Here is a 15599-nt window from a genome sequence, read left to right on the forward strand (position 1 = left end):
GTAATGTTTATTCACTGTTAAAAAAAAATAAATGTTGGAAATCTCCATCAGGTCAATAAGCACCTGAAAGCAAACAATGGGCTCATTACAATTTTTATTTTCAATGAATATTTCATTTATTATATAAAATAAGTTAATTAGCTGTTGATCTTTGGGAAATGTGTTCAATTTCTTAGTAATTTACTTTCAAATTAGAGCAGATCAAAATAAAGTCAAATTGACATTTAGATTTTTTTAAAAAAAAGCTTAAAAAATTCAACCTTCTGTGACTATGGGCAGCTTTGATTTGCACTGTTTCATATAGCTATAGTACGTCTTTGCCTGTGGTAATGTTTCATTTTCATTCCATAGCTTTGTAGCTGTGTAACATTAAAACTGCTTGCCTAGCTATTGCTTTGGGTTTTTATTTTCAATTTTTTTTTGAAATTGTGTCTTGTGAACTTGTAGCTATTGGAAGAAGAAGCTTAGTTTGCACAACAAAAAAGTTGAAAATTGAAGTTTGATATCTTGTGTATAAACCGCTTACACTTTTTTTTGTAGTCTTTAAACAGGCTTGATTTTTCTTTTGTGGACTGATGTGCTACCTATAGACTGGATATTGTAATGGACATTTTCCATTAAGTACTTTAACACACCCAATTACGTTTTTTTTTCAACCTTGTATCTTTCTTTTATAGTGAAAGAGTTCTTAGCCAAAGCCAAAGAAGATTTCTTAAAAAAATGGGAAAGTCCTCCACAGGTATGTATGTATGTTTGCTGTGTTTGTGCATCACAGTTATAGGAAGCTTATGCTGCCCAAAGTCTCAAAAAGCACTTAGATGTGGAGGGAGAACAAGAGTATCAGGTGCTGCAGTGGGTTAATTGAGTGCAATATCAGAAACCGTTGTTAAGAACAGTTTAGTTTTAGTTCTAAAGTGTAGCAACCTTTCTATAACCCTACAAAAATAAAATAATCATAGCTTTTGATATTGTCTCCTGTTGTGAAGACATCTCAAAGTGCTTCGTAGAATTTACTGTAAAGTGCAATAACTGTATTTTGTTGGTAAACTTGGCAGCCTACTTTTGCATAGCAATGTTGCAGTTGAAGTTTTTGTCCATTTCAAAATGTCAGTATAATGCTGAGCCATATTCAAGAGCAATTTTCTAATTGTCCCTCCTGGAAACTGTGAATGGAGCCAGAATCATAACCTCCTATCCTGCTTTCCACAAATGTCTGCTGATTGACGCACAAACTCAATTAAGTGAAGTGATGGAGAGAAATGAATGGCTACACATGTTTTATAATGGAAAACTGATGAGACCCCAACTAGAAATCCAGAGTCCAACTCTATTGTTCGTTGGCTTTCTGTAATGTGGAGTTAGTAGACTTGATCAAGTTTGAAAAATAAACTGCCTGAGATGGGAGTGGTCTATTTCCCACATCTAGACAGAATCACTAAGAAATATTAATGTCAGCTTGGTGAAATTTGTAGTGAGGAGTATCAAGCCTTCTCACCCTGGAAAGGGAAATCGTAAATATGTATGAAGGAGCAATTGCAATATAGAGATTGACAAAAAGAATAAACTTGCCGTTTGTCTTTCAGAACACTGCAGGCCTAGATGATTTTGAAAGACAAAAAACACTTGGAACGGGTTCTTTTGGAAGAGTTATGTTGGTGAAACATAAAGGTACAGAGCAGTACTACGCCATGAAGATATTGGATAAACAGAAAGTAAGTATGTAAATTTAGGAAAGAACAGGAAATTAACTTCTGTGCAAACTTAATACAGCATACGCAAAACAAATAGAGAAACAGTTGTCAACTTTTTCTATTTATTTTGTGTATGCTGTATAATGCATTCTATTTTTGCATGGGCTTTATTTGATGTTATGCAATTTAAACAGTCTTTAAATTTACATTTAAACTAAGAATATTGCTGAACTTGGTGCGAGCAACAAAAGTTTTGGGCTTTTCAAGCACACTTTTTGGAAAGGATCTGCTTGCAGAGGAGATGGTTTTCTTTTCCTGAGGAAAATATTAGCTAATCTGCTTAGATGTTTTGTGATTGTGGCTTTTGGTCTGTTTGTTACATTGACATTGAAAAGGTCAAGTTGAGATGTGTCAATTAGTAAAACTTGAGACCATTTCCTTTTTAAAGTTTGAATGTGTAAGTTAGTGTTATCATGCTAGCTAACTCCAGAAGTACATTTGAGAAAACTGACGAGTATCAAAATAGATAGAAATATGAAGCACAGACTTCTGTCATTCAAATTAGTACATTTCCATAAATTCATGGCATTATTAGTTCACTAGAATAAAACAACATGCACTTACAAAGAAAAACATCTCTGATCATCTGTTAATAATTCAACAGCCTCCCCTTCCCCCCCGACCCGGACCTCAGCTCGGGTCTGAAATGTTGTACACTGTCCAGCACCTTGGGACGTCATCCCGACGTGAAAGGCGCTATACAAATGTAATCTTGTTGTTGTTGTACTCCAGACAAAACAATAAGCCTGAGAACGCACCTCAACATACACAGCAAAGATCAGCTCCTGGAAATCCCTCAGGGACAACTGATTCTGTAATACAAAACTTAATAGGGAATGGTAAACCCTCGGACACAACCAATCCTATAAAAACAATACTTAATCACAGAACTATCACACAGAATCACTGAGAGTGCTTCAACAGAAACAATCAGCTCTTAGCCCAGCACCTCAGTTGAGCTGCTTAACCTGACTTCTGCGTTTCAAACGGACCAACCACTACTACTGTTATTACTTCTCTGCCTAGCAAATAGAACTGAAAACATATTACCCACTATTCCTCCTCCTTCACTTTTAATGGTCACTTTCTTACTGGAGGTAAATTCCCTCACCCCTGTACATATACACAGATACAGTAGAATCAATATTGATTCTACTGGGAAGTGCACTGACCCTCTACACACTTCCAACTATTCCAAAGTTACAGCTTTTATGTGTTTCTAACTCCACCTCCCCAGATAGCACCCTCCCTTCACAGACTGCTTTGCGGAGAGAGAGATATGGACAACTTCCGGGAAGCCTTCCACAGCCTGCTTGTTTCTCAGCCTTGAGTTAGGCTGCAGCCTTTTCTTTCTGTGGTCCATTGTTCTTACATCTATGCTCAAGAACCCGATTGCTCATTATGTCAGAGCAGTGAACATCTCCCCAGGAAAATATGAAATGCAATCAGAAGCTAACTTCAACCCGTCCAGCAAAGCTACTTTCAACCGTTTAACTATCAAACCTTCTGGAACATTCCGTTTCTGTTTGAAATATACCAATGTAGCCCAAAGTGATAGTCAATATATTTCAACACATCATAGGGACTGAGTGGGAGCCCAAAGAGGGGATTCCTTAAGGGATCCTCTGTAGAAAGGTTTTGAAAACTGAGGGAGGATCTAAGATGAAGGGATTAGGGAGAAAATTCCAGAGAGTGAGATCAAAGTGGCTAAAAGCTTGTCTTCCAGAAGGAGGGGACTGTATGAGAAGCAGCTAGCCTTCAAAAAAGTTAGTTCATGGCAAATTAGTTTACATCAGTTTTCAACTTTGTTTACATTTTATACTATATAACTCAGATATTGGACTTGTATGAGAAAAGATGGTTACTCAGAGCGAGCCAGTTTGGATTTAAGCGTGAAGTTACATGACATTAAATTCACACACTGATTGACAGATTTCACATCTTTGGAATTATGTGCTCAGCTGAAGCATATAAAGTCTGTATGGAATTTATACTGCAAATGGAAATTCCATTTGTGAGCATTTCATTAACATTCATGTTTGATTAACTGTCTAAATCAACTGATTTAAATGTTATTAAGTTCAGAGCAGTAAAAAGTTCCAGTTCTAGAATTCACTTCATTCTTAACTTGGTTAATACATTTCTAGTATTAAGGTTATTTTGTAGTTTTAAATGATAGAAAATTGGTTTAAATTAATCTTTTCTCATGTTCTACAGACAAGGCATTCACACATTGATCTGTAGATATAAAAAATCTACATACCAATGACCATGTTAAAAGTATAGTTCTAAATCAAAATTATTTTGTGAATGACCTCAATACTAAGTTGCGTTCATGTCACCTAGGTTTGATTTGATCAAGAAAGAGCAACATTTATGATGGAATAATCTTACTACTCAAGAGTTTTTACTGGTGAATTTGTAATTTTATTGCTTAAATTTGAAAGTGGAAGTATTGTCTGTCCAAAGTAATCCTCTTAGACAGAGGATACCTCTAAAGAGAAAATCTAGGTTTTGTGGCAAAGAATTACTGCTTTTCTACAGTGCCTGGGATAATAAAAATAATACTCATTGCATCTGATATAGCGCCTTATGTTGTTAATGTCACAAAGCATTTCACAAGATTTACTGTGAAGTGTAGTGGATGTGTATCTGTAGGCAATCTGTCTCCTTTCCTAGGCTGCTCTGGTGACTGTGTTATGGGTAAACTGGGGCATTTTCTGTAGCAGTTTCTCTTTAGTTTAAGGCCAGTGACTTGGGTTTAGCTCCTGGCAGTTGATCCAGAGGTGCCTATGAATTTGAGGTTACTTGCTGCTACTACAATTTGACCTAAATTGCAAATATATGAAGGTTTTTTTTCTCCTTCTTCCCACAAAAAAGTTAAATTATCTTTATAAAACTGTGGAGACTATAATTGTTTTGCTGAAATTTAGTAATGGTTAATTTCCCTTGATTTTTTTAATGTAGCTTTCATGATTAATAGTAAGTGCTCATTATATAAAGTGGTAATGTATTCCTTCAGCGAAAATGCTGTTTTCTGTCCTTTCTCTTTAGGTTGTCAAACTGAAGCAAATAGAGCATACACTCAATGAGAAAAGAATATTGCAAGCTGTTAATTTCCCATTTCTGGTGAAGTTGGAGTATTCCTTTAAGGTAAATGATGTTTTGAAACTAGTTATGTTGTGGAGCTAGGAAGCATCAAAGTGAACAGAAAAGAGGATTTTTTTGGAATTTCCGCAGCTTATATTTTCTTAAGGTGCAAGTGATGCTGTCTGATAAGGATATCAAGGGAGCAGAAGTGAAACTGAATTATGTATAGTGCCATTGTAGTTTGTAAATAGGTTCACAACTTTTCTATTGTACAATATCGCCCTCTGCTAGTTTAAAATGGTACTGTATTAAAACCTGTCTGGCTTAAATTATTTTTTTTAACTGGAAAAGGCCTTCCAGGTCACCAAATAGTTTCTGTTACAAAGTATGATTCACTCAATCATGAGTCCTACCTGACTGAGTTTTCTCTTGAGGAATAGTCAGGTAAAGTTTTCTTCTTTCCATCTCCCAAAATGAAAAACTTCAGAATATGTATTTATTTCTCCCACATCCTTGGCATTTCTTGTTTACAGAAGCTAAAGTTTTCCATTTAGCTTCTTATTACCATTATCCATATTTATCCATTTAACTCTTAACATCTATTTCTAAACAAATATATTGTTAAATAAGTTAACATAGCATTAATGTTAATGGCCCAGCTTACAGAATGCTTATTCTGATTCTTCTCTCTGCCTTTTAGGACAACTCTAATTTATATATGGTGATGGAGTACGTTCCAGGTGGTGAAATGTTTTCACATCTTAGGAGAATTGGAAGGTTCAGGTAAGATATAGATGACAGTTACTATTCACTTTCCCTAAAAATTACTATTCATGAATGTCTTAAAACCATCAAACTAAGCCTTTTGGGTTATTGGAGTATTTTACTCGTTTCTTTTCCACACACGGTGGGTATTGACTTAAAGTAGCTAATTGCTCTGGAAAGATTTTGTTTAAACATGTTTTGCTTTGTCACAACATCTTGAGATTTGCTGCATCCTACATCCGTCTTGTCATTTTTACTTTTATTTCCAAGGCCCTGCAGTTGTCATTCATATCCTCAAATTTGAATTATCTGTTTTGTGCAAGAAACTTCGCTGAACAGTATTTTTTTCTATTTTTGGCTATTTTAAAATAAAATCAGTATTTTATTTATTGTTTAATTAGTGCCTTCAAATATTATTTCTGTGTACAGTTAGAGTACACATTGGGATTTCGGGGGGTGGGACCTTGAATACTTTAGAATGATTTGCTATTCAGGGAGAGGAATTTTTTTTCTGTAAAGTTTCTGAAGTTGAAGAGAATTGAAGTGTTGCTTTTTCTCCTTCTCTCTTCCTCTTTCTTATCCCCATCTCCAAGTTGAAGTTGTGCACTGAATTCAGATTTGTATAAGTGTATGGTAATAAATAATGAAGCAATCTGGATCCTTGGTAAATTACCGCATCAGTTGAAGCTCATGCCCCTTGTCGTGTTGACAGTGATCTGGTCATTCTCACCTGGATTACTGATTATAATTCCAGTTGCCACAACTTAAATTTGTTGTAGAGGCAGCTCAGAGGAGTGAACTTGGCTTATCCTGATGTGATCTGGATCATCTCGCTTGGAGTACGGATTACAGTTCTGGTTTCTGTAACATGAATTTACTATACAGACTGTAAAAGCAGTACAAATGAGAGCAACTAGGCTCACCCGGGGTTGAGAGATGAACTGTGAAGAATCACTTGATAAAGGCTCTTCAGCAATGAAAATAACTGCCTCAATTAGGACCTAACAGAGATGTACATGACAGGATAGGTAAAGTAAACCTGTAATCTTACTTCCAGGTATGTTAAGGGCATTGGTTAGGATTGTGAAAGACACACTTAGGACAGACACCAAGAAGTATTTTTCTTCAGAAGGTAATCGGCAGCTGGAATGAGTTACTGGTAATGATGGTGATAGGCCAGTGCACTCATTTGAGAAACTATGCTACATGGGAAAAATGTAGATTTGGAAGTTTGAGATCAAAAGGGCAAAAGAAGATCTCTTGGGTGATCTTGTGAATTACTTTTTAGTATTCTGCATAAAGGTATTCCTCAAAAAAGCTAAAGTTTTTGACAAGTGTGGTTTTCTTCATATACAGGGTTCATTCTTCTCCTGCTAGGTCTAGGCTTGAGCTCTTACTTATGCACAGGTTGTCCTAAGTAATGCTGTTTCCAGTCAAAAAAAGCTGAGTGAGGTAAGATTAGCTGAGAGTACTATATAGGTTATGTGGATTGTTATGAGATGATGTATTGACAGTTCTCTTAAAGCGGAGTTGTAGTGTGAGGTAAGAATTAAGCATATGCCTTATAAAACTGGCACTGAGTACAAGTGATTGCGTATATAAAACTGACCAGACCAGGTCAGTATAATACACAATCAATGTTTCCAGAATGAGTGATGTTATTTGTTGGTTTGGCCCATATGAAAGTTGTAATTAATTTTTTTTAAAAACTTGCAGGTTTTGATTTGGTATTTTTCTGGAGGCAGATCACTAAAACTGTGGTTTGTCTGTTTTTATTGTAGCAAACTTGAAGAGAGTTTCTTCCCTAGTTCCCACCTCTCCTGGAGGTTACCTGTTGGTTTATAATTCTATAGGAATCGATGCACCTCCATTCTTCCTATTTGAGCTTTGACCATAGATATTAGTATGCTTTGCTCCGGCTGCAGTCATCACAACTGAATCTAATTCCATTCACTCAGTTCTCGTATTAGTCACTGGATAGGAGGGGAAACCCTGGCTAATATTCTGCCCAAGCTACTGAGGTGAATTGTAGACCGCAATGCAAAATGAAATCCCAACTGAAACTTTAAAACTGCAGATCATAGATTGAAGTTGAGAACTTCCTACTTGTGCCATGTAATCAATTTCAAGGCATTTGGGCATTTTAGTATCATTATATGAAGTATGAATTATTGTAATTACAGTAATATTCGTTGAGGTGGGTACTTCATATAATATCCATACAATATTATTTTCAAAAATGTAGTACAAAGAGAACACGCATTTTAAACTAATTAAATGTTAACTAAAAAAATTCTGTAAATGTTATTGCATTTGTTGACATAATGTCATTGAATACTTAATGCATTAGCTGTTTTGGTCAAGTTAATCCCTGAATAATTTGAACAAATTGTTCCTCCTTGCAGTGAACCTCATGCACGATTTTATGCAGCTCAAATAGTCCTGACCTTTGAGTACCTCCATTCACTAGACCTCATCTACAGAGATCTGAAGCCAGAAAACCTTTTAATTGACCAACAAGGATACATCCAGGTATGGAAATTGCAGCGATGGATTTTTAAAAAATTCTTATGATTGAAGTAAAGTTCAGATCAATTAGCCTTTTTAAAAATTATAATTGTCCAAACACTTTTTTTTAAGAACTTTGCAGAGCAATTTGTTGTTCTTTTCTTTGTGCGCTTGAAACACTTTTTTTAAAAAACATTAATCCTATTTAGTTAACTCCATGTGCACCTTGGATTAACTGGATTAAAGCTAGTTGTGGCGCTGTCATTGATGGCTCAGTGGCACACAAAATTGTACAATGTAACCTTTGTAGAGTTAAAATCGTTCCTAATATTTTTTGAATTTACTAACGCTCCTTACAATTTTGTATCCGTGTTATTGTTTTGGTGCTGTTTACCCTAGAAAGCAAAATATTTATTTGAAAATAGAAGTTAAAATTTAATGTTCTGATATGTTCATAGGTCACAGATTTTGGTTTTGCAAAAAAGGTAAGGGGCAGAACTTGGACGCTTTGTGGAACTCCAGAATACTTGGCTCCAGAGATTATTCTCAGCAAGGTAAATTTGAAAGAGAAATTCCAAATCAAATTTGCCATTTTATTATGCCATTGTACATAATTACTAGAATTTGTTTATATGAATGTTTGACTTATTTATCAATTTTCTTTCACTTCAAGAATCTTTGCAACAGCGCTTTCAAATTGTTTTTCAAAGTCAAACATTCTAGCTGCTGTAATTTTTATTTACAGTGAAATGTAATTGTTTAGGTAAATTAGAATGCATGTGTATATTGTCTTTTTTTNGTAGGGCTACAACAAAGCAGTGGACTGGTGGGCACTGGGGGTTCTAATCTATGAAATGGCAGCTGGATATCCTCCTTTCTTTGCAGACCAGCCTATACAGATCTATGAAAAGATTGTCTCTGGAAAGGTAATGCAATTATTTTATATTGGATTCCATAGAATATATTTAAGTCCAATGTGTTGTCTGTTTTCAAAATTTCTAATTACCTTTTCAGTTATTTTGGAAGGTTTATTTGGATATGTCTATTAGTCTTCTGAAGTACTTCACTAGATTTAAAATGCAAGCATGGACCATATAAACTAAGAAGGTCCTTTCTTTTGGTTAGCCGGGTGTCTGACAAATACTAAAGCCCATCACAGTGATTGTACTTAATTCCTGCTCTGGTTCTGATTTTCTACAACAATAACAATTATGTTTATATCGGTTTTCATGTGGGGAGATGCTGAACAGTCGAAAGGTTGCACCCAAGTTAAGAGTTGTGATAAAGTTAGGGTGGGGGTCAGGGTTAGGTGGGGGTGGGAGGATGACCAAAGGTGCATTCAAAGTGGAAAGTCTTGAGAAGGACTTTGGGCCTAGCACATCCTTGGGCCTAGCATGTGCTAATGCCTCACCGTCCTTCTGGCCTTCACAGTAGCCAGGGATATCAACTTTGACTCGGTTCGAATCTCGCGAACAGAAGATAGCCTATTTGCTCTCTTCTGCTTGTGGGACTCGATCATTGCAATGCTGGTGCAGGGACCTGGCGTTGTAATTCCACCTTAGTCTGAAATTCCGGCTTGCTGGATCTCTCCCCCCATTAGTCCGGCTAAAATAATACTGTTTACCACAATTTTAATTAGTCATTGTAAAAAAACAACTTTTAGACTGATGGTTTGTTGTCTTGTATAGGTACGGTTCCCTTCTCACTTCAGTTCAGACCTGAAAGACCTGCTGCGAAATTTACTTCAGGTAGATCTGACCAAACGATATGGGAATCTCAAGAACGGTGTGAATGACATTAAGAACCACAAGTGGTTTGCCACTACAGATTGGATTGCCATTTATCAGAGAAAGGTATATGCATTATCTGACTTTCATAAAAGTTTTTTTTTACAGAAAAGCATCCTAATCGTTCTAGCAGAATTAGGAAATCCAACAGGTATAGTGAAGAATGAGATATTTTTCATTCTCCAGATGCAATTGATCATTTGAAATCCCATTGGGGGAGTTACAGGTATACCTGCTCTCCTTTATAAGCACATCGGAATAAATAACACCGCAACCTTCCTCATTTTTTTCTCCCACTGACATTTCTGATTCACACTAATTTTGCACAAGACTACTATATTGATGTTTGAATGAGCATAAATAAATATGTTTAAATATTTTAGTTACAAATGATTTTCATATTTTTGCAAGCCCGGTCTTATTGTAGGGAAGCTTTTCCCATCACCAAATGTCATTTAACCCTTGACGTCGCATCATGCTAATGCTGCTGAAGGTTCCTAGGAAAAAAAATTGCAAAATTTGAAGCGCTTATCATCAGATATATCATAGACCATTAAATGCTCAGTCATTCAACTCAATTTTGATCATTGCTCTTATGAGCTCGAGCAGGAAGAGAGTGCATTAGGCATTCTCTTTCAAAGGCCACAGGGTTAAGCATCACATGAATATAAATGTTTGAGGGGTATCTACTCTTGATTCTAAATTGGACTTTTTCCACTATTTATGATCATGTTACGCTCACTGGAATAAGCAATGAAGCTTCAGATTGTCTAACTGTCCTTAAATCACTTGAAGGATAATGTTTGGTATATGGTAGTGAGGGCGGACTAACATGATATTGATATAGCGTAACAAATTGTGGGCTAGGATTTGCTTTCCTGGCCTTTGTGCCATGCAGAATTGGCAGTGGTAGAAATGGCTGATTCATGAAGTTCACATATTGGTGGGGTCACAAAATGTGCTTCAGAAGAAACGATAATTATTGCACACACCTTTTTGTGATGCATTGTTTGAATTTAACAGTACTTTGTCACTCAGTGTTCCAAATTAACCTGAAGATTAGTTTTCTACAAACCCTGGTCTCATGATGCCTACATGAGTGTTCAAAGTGTGAAGACCCCAAAAGGGATTTTTTCCCTGTAGGTAATTGCAAGTATATTATTGCATATAGTTGATCTTCAGTTTTAAAAATGGACCATACCCAAGGTAGTTAATCTAACATTCAGTTCTGTTAGGCAAATGTATTAAATTGGCAAGCACTGTTTGGTAAGAGTTATGGAGGCAGCATGAAAGTCTCCAGGTTTCAGGAAAGAGCAGCCATGGATTGGAATGCTGCAGTGAGCTCTTAAGTAGTCATTGATGCGTGCGCTTTGCTTGTAAAGCAATCGTACATAAAGAATAACTTTAACTGCAGCATTCTTGATCAGTATTTTGTATAAGTAGTTGAAAGTTTTTATTTTTTATATTGAGATGCAATAGAACTTAGTTTTCTGTTTTCCTGACCTTTGGTCCATGCACTTTATGGCTATCAGATTCTTGGGTAATTACATCTGGCTCAGAACAAGTGATTTTAATCTTTTTATTGTGAACATTATTTTCCTCACCTTTCAATCTTCCCCAAAGAGAAAAATATTATCCATGGTGTAGAACCAAGCTAGCAATCTGCATTGCTGTTCTTTAACCAGCTGTTAGGATTCTTTCTCCTCAAAAGGAAAGCCATAATTGCAATAATTCATTTTTCCTTGTGTTGGAATGGCTTTAGATCGTCTGTTTAAACTGTCCAGTTCCCCCAAAATCTGAGATGAGGACAAAAGAACTTAAACACAATTTGGGCAATCATCCATAAGTGGAAATGTTATTTCTAGAAGCATAAAAAGTAGTTTTAAATGTTATTCTTTAAAATTACACTTTTTTGGGATTGTTTAACACCATCCCTGTAAGCCCACTAAACATTTTTTATCTGCAAAACACTGTAGCTGCACCATTATTGAAATATTTCCATATTTAATAGGAATGTCGTCCTGTTTCTTTTTCTTGCTTACAATCAAGAACATCAGGTTTGTAAATGCCCTCACATAACAGCATCATGCTGAGCATTCACTTCATTTTGTCATCTGGTGTGCATGTAAAGCTTTTAGGATTGGGCTGCTGGCTATGTGCTGATCTTGGTGTGCAAATGATGTCGCAAAGATGCTGTTGCTATCAAAAGTGCCTGGGGTGTAGCACAGATCGTGTGAACAGCCCAACTGGCCAGCAGTAACACAGTGCCCCTTCAAGACTTCTCTTGAATTGCTAAAAAAAAAATTCACAAAGAATAAAGCAAAATTGCTACAAATTAAATTTTCGAGATAACCAGGAAATGTGCTTAAATTTTAGTTTTAATTTTCAGCAGAACAGTTGTTTGAAGAAAGCTTTTTTGCTGATGGCAACGGGCTCATATATTGCCACAGCAAAAGTAGTATCTAAAGTACAGGACAAACGTATGTTTTTTACTGAGCTTTATTCATTTGTCTTACATTACGGTAATATTGATTTCAGGTGGAAGCGCCATTCATACCAAAGTGCAGAGGTCCTGGAGATACCAGCAATTTTGATGATTATGAAGAGGAGGACATCCGTGTCTCTTTAACCGAAAAGTGTGCTAAAGAATTTGCTGATTTTTAGAGAGAAAGAGACCGTCAGGGCTTGTATTGGGATCTTTGCACTCTGCTAACAGATGGGGTGGAGCTGAAACCATCTTATTCGTCGAAACAGTTACTTAGTTTCTTCATTCCACAAGGCTGAGGTCTCTTGCCATAATTCATGTGTGCAATTGGCACAACCCTAATACACCGGCGCATTTACGCAAGGCACTACCCGTGCTAAGACACAAAAACTAGACCACTTTCTTATCGTTTCCTTCCTTTCTTCCTTTATGTTCTACAGCAGTTGACTTTGTGTCATGTAGTTTGTTTTTCCCTTTAAAAATGGCAATATACAGAGAGTGAAACATTTTGTTTAAGTGTAAAGATAGAGCAAGTGTTTCAGGATTTTTTTGCACTTGATGTGATTTAGCCCGAAGTGAAAGCTGAACGTTGCTTCTAGTGTTCGCCAGCCACAATACCTGTCTGTCGCGTCTGAGAGATCACAGTTGTAGAACACCTTATCTTGTAGAAATTAATATCAGACTCCTAGAACCTAGACAGCATTTTTTGGCATCCTTTTGGAAGTAGTACTTGTTCTCTGTGTATTTATATATAGACTGAACAAAAGCAAGTTCTCCTGGACATGACCAAAATGAAATAGAATTGATTGAATGGTGGAGCAGGTTATGCAGAGCCTGTGCCTTGAGTACTCCTATATTATAAATTCAGCTGCCCCTCCCTACTTTTGTATTCATCTGGGCAGGATCCAGGCCTAAAATAAACAGATACTGCAGTCTGCTGAATACCATCGGAGTAAAGCTGCCAGCAAATCTTTAGACTAGCTTTTGCTATATCATTTGTAGCTGTGTTGTACCAGTATGTCAAATCATAGATAGTTTGTGGGATTATCCTCCTGCAAAACTTAATTTCATTGTGTATCCATTAGCAGATGATTGATGAGGTCCTGTTACAAGTGGTATGTTTTAAAAGGAAACCGAAGCAGCTTCAGTAACTGTCAGGGAATGGAGCTAAGAAATATTGGTTTTAATCATGCTGATTTCACATTGGAAATTATAAAAGACATGGTAAATGTTTTGCATACAGGTTCACTCACTAGCTGTATACAACATAGTGAACAAATGAACCGTTTGCACGTGATGCTCATATATTGGAGCTGCAGTCCTCAGTTTTTTTAAAAAAAAAGATGCTGCAAAAAAGAAATGATGGTCACTGCCAGGATTATGTTTGATTCTGAGGCACAGTTTTGTGATGCTAAAATGATGTTTGGGCAAATGCTAAAATATAAATCACTCCATAAAAGCTTTTCAGAATATTAATTTTAGTGCTTTAGATCATGCATTGCAAAAAGTACTTAACACAGGTAACAACTGCCACGTTTCCACTATCTCTACATTTTTTTTATAAGTTGTCTCCCTGGGAACAGAAAGTAGAGTTGCAGGTATTAGGCTCAGTTACTAGTTAGATGCATTGTCATATAATGACATAATCTGTTGCTAAGGAAAAGGCTAGTGCTGCTCTGTGCTAGCTTGAGCACCTTTCCTCATGTATTTCAGTGTTTAAAATTATGGGCTATGGATTCAGTGGATCTGTACACATTTAACATTTTTTAACCGACTCATTTTAATCAATTAGTTTTATTTGTACACTTACGGCACAAAAGTTTTGATCTCTCTTTCTCTCGCTCCATAATATATATATTTATGTATGTATATGTAATAAACCTGCTCTCTAGAATGGTTCAAATGGAATTGGTTTCTTATGTACAGAAGCAGGCCGAATTCAGATTGGTTGAAATATGTACGTGGCAGAAAAGCAATGAGTTTTAATAAACCAACTTGATTTGGCATAGATCCAGTGTATTTGCTTGTGTTAGCACTAAAGAAACATTGACACAATGTCCTCTTAACCTGAAGGGCACTCATGGAAGTAAGGCCTTTGTAGACATTTGCATTACCAGTATGAGCTGTAATATCAAACATTCTGTTTGTCATCTTGGCTGTCAAACATTTGCACAACAATGTCATTACAAGGCTGACACAGACAGCAGTTTTTTCATCCACCCGTATTTACCTGTATGTGCAAGGGAAGTATAAGATACTTTGCTGTAGCAGATTTTATGTAACTAAAGAAATGTAAGGTCACATTAATAAATTTAAAAGTTCCTTTGTATGAAAACATTAAAATCTTTTGTATTTCATTTAGACTGAGGACATGCTGTTGTATGCTAGCTGTATGCGATAAATTCTACAGTAACTTTGTTGTCGTTTATGGACTTAAAGGTTTTAATAAACGCTGAAGATCACATTTCTGACTGGCTTATGTTCTTCAAATTTTGACAGTCTGATATTTAAACAATATATTAAAACCTTATGAGCCTCTGTTCATAAATGGAAAGAAAAAAATCCTGACAATGTGTTATAGCATTTTCTTTAAGGGACATGATGCAAGTTTACATTTTCATGTTATGAAATCGCGTGCCCAGTACTTTATGTACAATAGAATCCTATTTATCTAAATACCAGCTTATTTTTTTAAAAAAAGTAATTGTGTAACCTGGGATTTTGAATAATGTAAGTAAAATGCTGAATATAGGAAATTTTGAAGGCAAATTCATATTCTAAACACAATCAAAATAGATTTGTCATGTACAGGGACCCTTGATTGGACTTTTTTTTAAAAGTGTTTTACAATTTATGTCTTTCACCACTTTACCATTCCTTTGAGTGCTCTATTTTTTGGACATTGGGGGTAAAAAAATATTGCTGTAATTCTTTCCGGTTTGGTGTAATTTACTGATTTCCTGGATCAGGTAGATAGAAATGGAAAGAGTATGTGACATAATATTTATCACAGATCTCTGTCAGTGGTGCTGTAATCTAGCAATAGGAGCTTTGATGGAGTATCTTGCTTACAGTTTTTAATTTATTTTCTTGAAACAGAAGCTCATTGTGTTTTGATTTGATCATCATGCAGTGTGCTACCAATTTTCCATTGTGGCATGTTGATCAGCCTATGTAGTGGAGTTGCTGTTCAATTCCCAAGTGCTGGAGAAT

The 15599-nt window shown here is 36.0% G+C and overlaps 1 protein-coding gene across 4 annotated transcripts in view; it reads left to right on the forward strand.

Annotated features, from left to right (window-relative positions):
* The window catches only part of prkacba (protein kinase, cAMP-dependent, catalytic, beta a), a 52753-nt gene extending 37903 nt beyond the window's left edge, over positions 1-14850 (forward strand). For all 4 annotated transcript variants that reach the window (XM_007887222.2, XM_007887223.2, XM_042334897.1 and 1 more), the window contains 9 exons: positions 678-739; positions 1584-1712; positions 4806-4904; positions 5542-5624; positions 8012-8138; positions 8573-8668; positions 8918-9040; positions 9803-9967; positions 12440-14850. In XM_007887222.2, the coding sequence (XP_007885413.1) occupies positions 678-739; positions 1584-1712; positions 4806-4904; positions 5542-5624; positions 8012-8138; positions 8573-8668; positions 8918-9040; positions 9803-9967; positions 12440-12565 (1010 nt within the window). In that variant the 3' untranslated portion in view covers positions 12566-14850. The remainder of the gene's footprint in view (positions 1-677; positions 740-1583; positions 1713-4805; positions 4905-5541; positions 5625-8011; positions 8139-8572; positions 8669-8917; positions 9041-9802; positions 9968-12439) is intronic.
* Positions 14851-15599: the final 749 nt, after the last annotated feature.

The sequence above is a fragment of the Callorhinchus milii genome, unplaced genomic scaffold (genome assembly GCF_018977255.1).
Source record: "Callorhinchus milii isolate IMCB2004 unplaced genomic scaffold, IMCB_Cmil_1.0 Scaffold5, whole genome shotgun sequence".
Taxonomy (NCBI): domain Eukaryota; kingdom Metazoa; phylum Chordata; class Chondrichthyes; order Chimaeriformes; family Callorhinchidae; genus Callorhinchus; species Callorhinchus milii.